The 12,271-nt window shown below is 54.3% G+C and overlaps 1 protein-coding gene across 3 annotated transcripts in view; it reads right to left on the minus strand.

Moving 5' to 3' along the window:
• Positions 1–12,271, minus strand: part of ABR (ABR activator of RhoGEF and GTPase) — a 162,805-nt gene that overhangs the window by 117,641 nt on the left and 32,893 nt on the right. Inside the window, exon 1 of one of the 3 annotated variants that reach the window (XM_029081820.2) lies at positions 11,182–11,284. The exons of 1 other annotated variant lie outside the window; for it this stretch is intronic. Coding sequence is in view for 1 of the 2 variants with exons in the window: in XM_029081818.2 (XP_028937651.1) it covers positions 3,269–3,329 (61 nt within the window). In the remaining variant the exon portion in view is untranslated. Of the gene's footprint in view, positions 1–3,268; positions 3,474–11,181; positions 11,285–12,271 lie in introns of those variants that run through there. One more of the 3 variants, XM_029081818.2, reaches the window with a different exon arrangement.

Here is a 12,271-nt window from a genome sequence, read left to right on the forward strand (position 1 = left end):
AGCAGACCCTGCCCAGACAGTCCAGCCAAGACCCACTCATTATACCACAACCACGTTCTTTGCCCAGTGAGTTTTTCCCAGACAATGACCCGTCATCCCCGCCACCAAAGTCGAACCATTTGAACCCCCACCCCCAATCCCTGGCTACCCCGAGAAAGGAAGAGGGCAGGGCTGCCACCCAGCCCCAGCCCAGAATGGTCTTTCTCACCAACCCCACCCACTCTGGACAGAAGAGAGCATAATTCAGTCTCACTCCTCGCACTCTGTTTCTATCACCCCAGAAGGCTCAAGATGGCCAGCTCAGAAGTGAAACGAAACCCAGGATACCTCAGGCTAACATCCTGGGAGGAAAGATTCTGGGAAATTCAGGGGAAGCTGGGTCTCCAAAGCCACTTTCTGGGCACTGGTTCTAGCTGCTAGTACCTCTGAGAAACACAGGGAGCATCGGGTTAGAAGGCAGGGCACTCCTCTCTAGAGAGTGCGTTAAATCAGCGGGGACAGAGCTGGAAGTTCAGTTACCACAGAAGCAAAAAATGCCTCCTGAGGTCCAGGCAGGTAGCTTCATTCCAGCCCACTTGGGAAGAATCCAGGATCTTAAGCTATAGAGGGTGAACATAGCCCTCTAAGACTGTAAGCTCGACGTGGGCAGAGAATGTATCTGTTACCCTAAACTCTCCCGAGCACTTAGTACATTGCTCTGCCCAGAGTAAGCACTCAATGAATACGATCGACTGACATGGCCATCCAGCTAACATGCAAGAACACCAAAGCCCTCAAGCACTGTCCCACTGGCCAAAAGTTCCACAACTAGTGGGTGCACTTTGATCCCATGATCTGAGAGGGTCCCATCCTACAGTGGGCTCTCCTAGTCCCCCCAGGAATTCTGGCCAGTGAGACACCATGACAAACCAGTTAGAAGAGTTGTTTCCCAGCAGAACAATGAGGCCTAGTGGATAGGGCAAAGGCCTGGGAGTCCTCTATTCTGTAAACTAGCTGTGGGCAGGGAATGTGTCTGTTTATTGTATTGTACTCTCCTAAGCGTTTAGTACAGTGCTCTGCACACATAAACTTCTCAATGAGTACGACGATGAATAATCCCGGCTCTGCCACTTGTCTGCTGTGTGGCCTTGGGCAAGTCATTTGATTTCTCTGTGCCTTCAGGTATCTCATCTTTAAAATGGGGGTTAAGACTGTGGGCCCTTCGTGGGACAGGGACCCTGTCCAGCTTGATTAGCTTGTATCTACCCAGTGCTTAGAACAGTGCCTGCCACACAGTAAGCATTTGACAAATATCACAATGATTATTATTATCACATCTAACCACATCCGAGTGCTGCTCAATTTCTCCCCAGTTTGGGGAAGGGGTAAGGGGGAGAGTGAGGGGAAGGGGGGACACGGATCTTCAGTCTCTCTGGAGCATTCTTCGGTTATCAGCATTTTCCCCAGAAATCTCCCCTCACTGCCCAGGACCCCTTTGTGGTGGGTTTTGGGCTTTTGGCGGGCTGAATTCCTTTGGATAAAAACCTCGTAAGCAAACCGCTTCACGGGAGCCTGAGTGACTTCCACTGGGAGCCACAAAACTGAGCTGCCAGGCAAATGACAGCCCATGTTATTTGTTTTAATTTCGGCTCTTGTCAAGAGGAAACTTCATGGCCAGCAGCCCAAATATGATGCCATAGCAACTCTCCAAGAAGCCGCGCAAAGAGCTAGGATGGCAGAGTGGAGATGAGAACCTAGGCCTCCAACACTCCCCAACGGCCTCCCCCGCAACTGACCCGGCTCTCCCAACTCCCCTGGGTCTCAAATTATTCAAGGCAAGGCGTGGAGGCCTAAATCACCCCCTAGACAGATTTAACTAGTGAGTACCCTCCTCAGGGTGCCAGATAAGGGCTCAAGACTATCTTCCCTGTCAGAGTCCCTTCCTCAGCTTCCTTTTCTTAAAGGAACTCTGGAGGCTTCCTTCCAGCCAAGCTTGACCTCAGGTACCAAGACCATCTCCCCAGCTTTCAAAGGGCAACCAAAAGTAGGCCCATATCCCGCTCACTAAAAATGTGCAGGGCCTCGACGACGCAGAGACCATCGGCGATGACCCTCTACAAAGGATGAATTACCGAACATTCAGGGGCACGACCGAAACCTCGCGTGCTCGTCTGCCACGGGGCAGCTGAGCCTACGGGGGCCGTGTCTGGGGTCGAGAGATGGGTGCCTACTCTTATATCCAGAGACACATCCCCATTGTAGAGGGGCTCTGCCCTGCGTCCAGTGCCCCGAGGCCTTGGCGGCAAGTGGAGGGGGAGCCAGAGCAGATGGTCCAAAGGTCTGGCACGGGATGAGAGCTCTGGAAGCTCTGCTGTGCCCCTTTGATGTTCAAAAGGTGAAGCAGAACAAGGAAGCTGGGGGCGGGGAGATGGTGGGGAGCTGGAGGGAATGCTGAGATGAGGAATGGGATTTCATGTGCAGCCGGGGCCTGAGTTTAGGAATCAGGAAGTGTGGGAGATCAATAACCTGGGTCCCACCCCCAGTCCCCAGTCACTGAGACCCAAAGACTTAGAGTCAGTTGGGAGACTCCTTAATGATTACTCCTGCCAGGGAGAGACAGCCCACCAACCCACGTAAGGTCACGGTCACACACACACCAGTCTCTCTGCCCCTGGCAAATGCTGGGGTCATAATGTGGTCCAGTGACCCGAGGGGCAGAACTACTCCCCTCTTCCCTAGCCCAGAGCACGGATGGGAGAGGTTTGGAGGGGGAGATGAGAATGCGAGGTGGGAGACGGAAGAAGATGGGTACCAGAAGTGTTAAAGATGGACGGGGCTCGGCCAATTCCCTGCACCAGGTCACCAGGGGAGGAGAGTATTGAGGGTTGGGGGGGACGGGGAGGGCGGTGGCAGGAGTATACCTGGTGGGGACACCGAGTCACGGCGGGGTTATGAGCGGCCCCGTGACACCAACCAGCTCGAGATTAGGGGACGGGGTGGGCCGGGCTGATGGGGAGGAGAAGCTTGGGGGTTCCCGGCCCTGCCCCCCTCCTGCCCCCCCCGGGTTAGGGGTGTTGGGGGTGGTTCTCCGCCGACGGGGTCGGGCTGAGCAGGATGCCCGCGCCGAGGAGAGGTCGGCACCCCGGGGACCCTCCCGCCCTGCGGGGTCGGGTCACACAACAGGTGTGCGGGGCGGGGCGGGGGTCGTCCCCCTGCGCTCCCGACGCCGGCACCCCCCGGTTTGTCCGGTCCCCCCCGGTTTGTCCGGTCCCCCGGCCCCGGCACGTACTGCTGTAGAGGGTGTCGATCCAGGAGAGGCGCGGCAGGCCACGGTGACTGAGGGGCTCCATGGGCTCCGGCCCGGCGGCGGCGGCGGGGGCGGTTGCGGCGGGTCCTCGGTCAGAGGGGAAAGCCGACACTCATTGCAAAACAAAGGATGGGGCCGGAGGGGCCCGGGGAGCCCGCGGGGGCGGCGGGGGAGACGGCGGAGGGGCTGCGGCTGCGGAGAAGCGGAGGTGCCGCACCTCGCCGGGGAACGGGCAACTTCCCCGGGGCTGCGCGGCGCGGCGCTGCGCTCTGCTCCGCTCCGGGGCGGGGAGGGAGCGGGCCGGGGGCGGGCCGGGGGCGGGCCGGGGGCGGGCCCAGGAGGGGCGGCCGCCAATCGGACCCCCACCCCCTCCTCCGGGCCACGCCTCCTCCTCCTCCTCCCCCGCCCCTCCTCTGCTCCCCCAGCCCCCTCCTCTGCTCCCCCATCTCACCCCCTCCTGTGCTCCCCATCTCACCCCCATCTGTGCTCCCCCAGCCCCCTCCTGTGCTCCCATCTCACCCCCATCTGTGCTCCCCCAGCCCCCTCCTGTGCTCCCCCATCTCACCCCCATCTGTGCTCCCCCAGCCCCATCCTGTGCTCCCCCATCCCACCCCCTCCTGTGCTCCCCCAGCCCCCACCCCCTCCTCTGCCCCCAGCCCCCACCCCCACCTCTGCCTCCTCCCCTGGCCCCCAGACCGCCCCCAGCCCCCGAACCGCCCCTTCCTCCACCCCCATCCACCTGGGGGATGGGGGGCGGGAGCCAGCAGGAGCTGGAGGCTGGGGGCAGAAGGCTGGGGGAGCAGCCTGGAGCAGGGCAGTGCCGGCTGCGGGGAGCCATCCGAAACGGCTGGCACTGAGGGCGCTTGGCTCGTCCCTTGGCACCCCTCAACTGCCCATCTCCAAACGGTCGGCGGGCAGCCCCTTCCCCCACCCCCAACTAAATCAGCCTGCACGGGCGGCAGACCCTTCCTCTTATTCTATTTCTTAAGCTCTTACTATGTGTTAAGCGCTGGGCAGGTACAAGTTAATCAGGTCGGACCCAATCCCTGCCCCAGTGGAGCCTCACGGCCTCAGAGTACCTCAATCGAACTGGCATCTATTAATAGCGCTTCCTGGGTGCAGAGCTCGTACGAAGCACTTGGGAAGGTACATTGCAACAGAGTTGGAAGACACGATCCCGGCCTGCGAAGAGTTCAATCTTAAGTCTTTATTAACTGTGGCATTTGTTAAGCGCTTACTACGTGCCAAGCACTGTACTGAGCGCCGGGATGGATATGAGCAAATTGGGTTGGGCACGATCCCTGACCCATGTAGGGCTCACAGTCTCAATCCCCATTTTACAGATGAGGGAAATGGGGCACAGAGAAGTGAAGTGACTTGCCCGATGTCACCCAGCAGACATGTGGCGAAGCGGAGATGAAAACCCAGGACTCCCAGGCCTGTGTTCTATCCGCTTGTTTTGTAAAGATGTTCAGGGTTAGCAATTCACCTAGCTTCCTTGGTCAGGATCCAGTCTCTGGCAAGTCTAGCCCAACTCTCTCTTGCTGCAATTTATTTCCTCTTGTGAGGTCCTCAGGGTGGGTCTGAGCCCTCACAGAACCCCTTCAGTGATCTGAGGACAGTGGTCCAGTCACCCTCAGGCTGCAGGTCGCCAGTAATCTCACATTTCAGTTGGAAGCACGATGAAGAGGAGGTGCCTGTCTGACCTTACCAGGGGACAGTGACCGCTCTGGCTGACATTCATACCCCACCAGGAGCTCAGACCTCGTTCTTCCCACTGGGCTGCTTGGGATCATCTTTAAAAAAAGCTCCCCCATTTAACAAGAGGCAGTGTGGCCACATGAAAAGGGCATGGGAGGAGACCTGTGCTTAGTACAGAGAAACAGTAAGTGCTCAATAAATACTGACTGCCTGGGGGCATAGCACTTTATCTGCCACTTGCCTGCTGGGTCCCTCTCTGTGCCTCAGTTTCTTCATCAGTAAAATGGGGACAAAATGCCTGTCTCTCTCCCTCCCTCTTCGACTGTGGGACAAGGACTGTGTCCACTCCATCTTGAATTTACCCCTGTGCTTGGTTCACAGTAAGGGCTTACCACTGTTATCCATCTAAGTGCTATCTTTTTTTTTCTGCCTAGGCAGTGAGGCACAAACATACTCTGCAAGCTCCTTAGCCCACAAGTAGCTTCTGAACTAGACTTGAACAGGTGTGCTGGTTTACCATTAGTCTCCAGTTAGTGACTTGGGAAATAAGACCAGGCAGGGTGATGTCCTCCCACTCCAGGAGGCTTTCCCTGCTCCACTTTACAGCCGTCACCAACCCAACTGCTGAGCCAAAGCTCGCGCTGCTGGGGAAGCAGCGTGGCCTACTGGAAAGAGCACTGGGTTGGGAGTCAGAGGCCTGGGTTCTAATCCCAGCTCCACCACTTGCCTGCTGTGACAATGGGCAAATCACTTCACTTCTCTGTACCTCAATTACCTCACCTGCAAAATGGAGAGTCAATACCAGTTCTCCCTCCTAGTTATTCTGTGAGCCCCATGTGGGACCGGATTACCCTGTATCTACCCCACTGCTTAGTTGATGCTGACAGAGTAAATGCTTAACAAATACCAGAATAATTATTATCATTAATAATTATAATTATTAATGATAATAATTAAACCCTCTCCAGCTCCCCAGTTTGAGAAATACTACCTGCACTAGATGTGTTTTGCAGCTTCCTAGAAACTTCCTGAGTGCCTCCCTGGATCCAAAAGGTGCGGTACATGCCACTGGGGGTCAAACAGCTGGAGGCCTTAAGTGCTCAACTGGCATGATGAATGTTTTTACAACAGAGAACCGAGACAGCCGCTCCGGGCTCCAAACAGCTTGCCTACCCTCCGGGCTCAGGGAGAGGCTTTATTAGCCACTTGCCTGCCAGTACCAGTGGGTTGCTAACTGCTTCCACCCAGCCTGAACTTACTCAGAGAAGCAGGGGGCCCAACAAGCACAATAGAAATCCTCTCCAGCCAGCTGGGGTGTTGGCAGGAAGTGGGATGGGAGGAGGTCCAGTCCACTGCTAGGGCCTCAGTCTGAAATGATGGACCCGGGGCCCTGACTTCTCCAGCCGGGGGAAGGAGGAGGAAAACGGAGCCGGGCCCCCTCCTCTCCAGCCCCAGAAGGAAAAGGGAAGCAGCACGGGTGTCCCTCCCCCATCCACCTTCCGCAGCAGACGCCTCCTCCCTGCCTTTCGGTCTCCCAAAGCAGCAATCTTGAATTCCCCGATCACCAGCCAGCCACCCGGGAGATTTCTCCATGGCGTAAAAGAGAGCAGGGAGGCCTATGTGCTCTCACTCAAAAATCAAGGGTCATCAGTAGGGCACACCCTCAACAGGGTAGTAAGAAGGCCACCAGTGTACTAGAATATAATTCAGATGTGAGCTCTATACAAGCATTACAACAAAAAAATTCCACCTGTCTGCATAGACCAGGCAATCTCCTTTCAGGAAATTCCAAGTGATTTTATTATTATTTTTCTTCTTAATCCTTAATTTTCTTCTCATTCACCTATTCTTTACCTATTCACCAACTGGGGTAGAGCCCTGTACTGGGGGCTTGGGAGAGTACAACAGCAATAAGACCCACGTTCCTGAATTTGAGGAGTTTACATTCCGATGAGGGAGACAGGCAGACGAAAATTACACACATGAAGGAAAAAAGTAATAATAATAACAGTAACAATGTTATTGGTTAAGCGCTTACTGTGTGCCAAGCACTATTCGAAGTGTTGGGTTAATCACACTGGACACTAATAATAGGAGTATGAAAATAATAATTTACTATATTTGTATAGCACTTCTTTATTTTTCCACACCACTATCTAATCAATTATTTCATTCTTACGACATCCATGTGAGGTAGGGAGAGGAAGATACTATCTCCAATTTACAGACAAGAAACTGAGATCCTGAAAAGCTGACACTGAAAAGCAGCATGGCCTAGTGGACAGAGCATTGGGCTGGAAGTCTCCAAGACCTGCATTCTAAACCCCTCTGCCGCTTATCTGCTGGGTGACCTTGGGCTAGTCACTTAACTTCACTATGCCCCCGGTTCCTTATCTGTAAAATGGGGATCCAATGCCTGTTCTCCCTCCCTCTGAGACTGTGATCCCCAGGTGGAACAAGGACTATGTTGGGTGGACCTGGTTGTCTTGCATCTATCCCACTGTTAAGAACAAGGCTTGGCACAGAGTAATAATGACAACAATAATAATAATACTAATAATTATGCTATTTGTTAAGCACTTAGTATCAAGCACTGTTCAAAGCAGTAGGGTAGGTACAAGTTAATCAGGTTGGACACAGTCTAAATATGACCGAGAATAGGATGGGGAGCTGGAAGGATAAGATAAAGCGAGAAAATCTAAAACAACCAGGGGGAGGCTGGCGGATATAGCAGAAATCCTTCCCATCGTGGAGAACAGATCCCGCCTCCTTCCCTCATACCCACGCCTCATCCAAAAGCAGGCGATGCTCTCTGGATTCTCTTTTCTCCTCTATCTAAGCCTCCCTCCCTGCTCCAGGCGACAGCAGAAACTGGCACCACAATCTAGCCCACAGCACAGTCAGACAGAAACGAGGGCAGGCAGGCAAAGAGAGGGTGATCTGGATGCCCCAGCAGCAGCAGTTGTTCCCACTCTCCCATCCCAGGCAGAAAGGAGTTAAAGAGTTATCCTCATTTGCATTTTGCAGAAGGAAACCCCCGCCAGCTATCAACCCCAATATGTCAGCGCAGCAGCATTCAAGTGGAGAGGTGCCCCGTTTCTGTTGTGCTTATGCCCGTCCATCCACAAGTCACCGAATCGGCACGGATTCTGTCTCCCGAAACCTCCGGCCCCTAACCTTGCAATGGCCCCATCTCCCATTCACTCCCCCTGTGATTCATCCACGCATCTCCCCCATTCACTTTCTCTCCCTCTGCACAGCCACAGGCAGCAGTCAATCAGTCACTCAATGATATTTATTGAGTGTTTACTGTGTGAAGAGCTCTGTACAAAGTGCTTGGGAGAGTTCAATACGACAGAGGTGGTAGATATTTTCCCTGCCCACAATAAGCTTTCACTCTGGAGGAAGGCAGTACCAGGCTGGGTTTATGGGGAGAGCTGGGCTAGGAGAGTAATATCTGCTCTGCTCACACAGTCCCTTGTTCAGCTGGCCCCAGCCAAATCTATGGTGGGGTGAGTGTTGGGTGCACTATGGGACCCTGGGGTTAGCACTGAGGACCAACACTGGCAAGGAGGGGCTCTGGGGAGGGAAAGGGAAGAATCACAACTCAGTAGCAGCCCCACCATAGCCAGGGGCTCTACCATCATGACACGGAAATGCTTCTAGATGCCAAAGTGGGGACTCCATCCTAGGGTCACAGGCCTCCCATAGACAGGAAAAGAAAATGATAATGGTGGTATTTATTAAGTGCTTACTATGTGTCAAGCACTGTTCTAAGCTCTGCGATAGATACAAGCTAGTTGGATTTGACACAGTCCCTGCCTCACATGGGGCTCACAGACTTTGACCCCATTTCACAGATAACTGTGGCACAGACAGGTGATGTGATTTGCCCAAGGTCATGCAGCAGACAAGTGGCGGAGCCAGGATTAGAACCCCGGTCCTTCTGACTCTCAGGCCCATGCTCTATCCACTAAGCCATGCTGCTCCCCTAATGAAGCCTCTCTGTTTCTGCCCATGACTTCCCAGCAACCTGGCTTCACTACAAGCCCAGAGTGGAGTGGAGTTTTACTCATTCTGGCTACCAAAGTGCAGCTACCCATCTAGGGCACAGATGAGTTTAGACTGTGAGCCCGTTATTGGGCAGGGATTGTCTCTGTTACCGAATTGTACATTCCAAGTGCTTAGTAGAGTGCTCTGCACATAGTAAGCGCTCAATAAATATTATTGAATGAATGAGTCCAGTGAGATGTTTGCCTGGAGGCCTCCACCTCCCTGTCATCTCAGACCACTTGCCTTTAGCTCAATCCGGGCTTCACAGCCCCGCTAGGTGGAAACGCGAGGCGTACGACTGGGAGGACCAAAGCCACTCGGCAGGCCCGAAGCCCACTGCTATAGCACTCACTGGGGCTGCGGCTGTGAACTCGGTCTCTGAGCTGTGAGAAATCTGAAATTTTGCCCCTCCTGAGCTTTGTTTTTGTCTTTAAGTTATCTTAGTGCTTGGTTCATCTCTCTTCTTGTATTTGTTACCAGTCTCCCCTTCTATTTTTGGACTGTGAGTCCCCCAAGGGACAGGGCCCCACTCTGACTCCCACCTGTGTATTCTTTCCCAGTGTTTAGTACATCCGTGGCTCAGTGGAAAGAGCACGGGCTTTGGAGTCAGAGGTCATGGGTTCGAATCCCAGCTCTGCCACTTAGCTGTATGACTGTGGGCAAGTCACTTAACTTCTCTGTGCCTCAGTTACCTCATCTGTAAAATGGGGATTAAGACTGTGAGCCCCACGTGGGACAACCTGATTCCCCTGTGTCTACCCCAGCGCTTAGAACAGTACTCTGCACATAGTAAGCGCTTAACAAATACCAACATTATTATTATTATTATTACATGCCCTGCACACAGTAAGCACTTAAATACTCTTAGTATTACTTCGACCACTATTACTACTGAGTTCACTGATCCCAGGCTCTCCAGGGTTCCGGCTTCCCCTTCTTCAAGGGCTGTTCAGGGACCCAGAGGGGGTTCAAAGAGGGAACTATGGCAGGTGGGACCCAGGACCAGTGTTTCGGAATCTTCATGCCCTGCCAGCAGACCAATGGTTCAAGAGAGAAAATAGTGTCCGTTTCCACCATGAGTTACGATCCCCCAGAGGAAACCAGAATGAACCTCCGCGGCCTGGCACTTGGTGGCATCCTCCGTGGTCTGCTTAGCCCTCCAGTGACTTCTGTTTTTCTCCCTACCTCTGTCCATCTGACAGAAAAGCCGTACTTCCCAGATCAGAGTAAATTTAGTTATGTTCGCCGTTCACACCCGACCCTATGTCCTACTTTTAAAGAAGATTCCCAAGCTCTCAACAAGAGAATAGTCTAACCATAATCTTCGGTCTACTCCTTCACGTGGATTCCCCCTCCCTTCTTTCTTTTCCTGGTGTGAGAGAGAGGCCCCTCCTGGGAACACCAACAAGCACAGAGAGCTTCCCTATTACTCACATCCCAACCAAAGTTCTGAGTCAGAGTGAGTCACCGGCACAATGTGCAGTTCTCCGATCATTTGGGGCAGGAGGCAGCCACTCACCCCTTCTCATACCCCTCAGCCCCTGTCCCCGGGGAAAACCCAACGGGATGAGGCCGTTCAACCACCAGATCCGCTCTCCCTGCCATCCTCTTCCCAAAATGGTGACGGAGAATGCCCTTCTCCCGGAGTCAAGGATGGTGCGGTGCGCGACGCAGTCCCCTCTCACCCCGATAGCAAGTGCGTTCCTGGAGTCCCCTCCTTGGTGAGTTCTGCTCTGTTCAGCCTGCACTGAAAACACACACTGACCTAACTCTACAAGGCCTGGAATGCCAATTCCACCGGGGTCCCCAGGTCAGAACCAGAGCTCGGTGCCGGTCGGGCATTGTGCCGTCACGCCCCCTCCTCCAACTTACTTAATGGCTGAGCCAGGACCCCGGGATGCAAAGTCATCCCAACCAGGACCGTCGGAAGAGGGAAGGAAAGCATGCATGTGACATCACAGAGGGATGCTCCATGTGCCCAGAGTCCACTCTCTCCATGCTCACGACCCCCAGGGGGAAAATCAAGGGGGCTGCCCTAAGCTGGGTAGGTGAGTGACAAACTGGGATAACAGTCTGCCCTTCCAAAAGGACAGGGCTCAGTATCCAATTCCAGCCCCAGCCCGGCATATGCCCGTACGCACCTTTCCCGCCGCGGCTGCTGTTGCCCAGGGCCTCTGCCTCCCTCCGGGACTCTGCAAAGACATCTCAGCTCAGCGCTACTCAAAGTCACTCCTACACCGGGGAGTCGCGACGCCATCAAGATGAGCTGGCACCAAAGGCCCGGGCAGGAGGAGCCTGAGGGCAACCGGCGAGGAGGCTTGGTTCAGCTTGCGGGCTTGGCATCTGGGCCCTCGGCAGCAAGTCCCGAGGAATGGCAGAGGCCGGTAAGTGGGTTTTCACGGGAGGAACTTCGCTGTAGGCTGTTATTCGAGTCCGCCAGTGTGTGGCAGTGTCTCTTTAAGAATCAGACCCCCGGAGCCGGTGCCATCCGCAGTCCCCGCACCCCGGGCTGTGCTGCAGTGTGACCGAGCACCACAGTGCCACTTCGTGGTCCAGCAAGGCGATTCCCCAGGAGGCGGAGGTACCTTCATGCCATGGAGGCACCCGCCTCGCCAACCAAGTCCCTTCCTGGCAAACCGGAAGCCTTCTGTTGCCCAAAGCCAGGCCAAACTGCAAGTTTCCCCTCCATCTTATTAAGAAATGATGCTGAGTCCCAAGCTAGAGGTAGAAGAGGGGGAGGGCGGCGACTCTCCTGAAAGGCAGCGACGACTCGGAGCCAGACGGAGGATTTGGGGGAGCGAAAGGTAAAAGATCCGGTAAAGCAGAGCAGAGAGGCAGGCAGAGGAATGAATGATAGTCTCTGACTACAGCTTGCTGAGTGGAAATGGTGAAAGTGCCAGATTCCCCCTCCCGGATGGGCACAGGGCAAGCAGCGGTCAGGCCCGGAGATCTTGGGAACATTCAAACTGAGCTCCCAGAAGGCAGAGGTGGGCTGTCCTCTCCGGAGCTCACTTCGGGTTTCCCCCTTGACTGGAGCTAAGTCAACAGGAAGGCCTTCAGCCTCAGAAAAGCGACAAAACAGACTGAAACCTTTTTATGATATTTAATAATACCAATAACAATAACTGTATTTGTTAAGTGCTTACTATGTGCCAGGGACTGTACTAATCACTGGAGTAGATACAAGGTCATTGGGTTGGACCCAGTCCCTGTCCCACACGGGGCTCACAA

Source organism: Ornithorhynchus anatinus, chromosome 17 (genome assembly GCF_004115215.2).
Source record: "Ornithorhynchus anatinus isolate Pmale09 chromosome 17, mOrnAna1.pri.v4, whole genome shotgun sequence".
Classification (NCBI taxonomy): Eukaryota; Metazoa; Chordata; class Mammalia; order Monotremata; family Ornithorhynchidae; genus Ornithorhynchus; species Ornithorhynchus anatinus.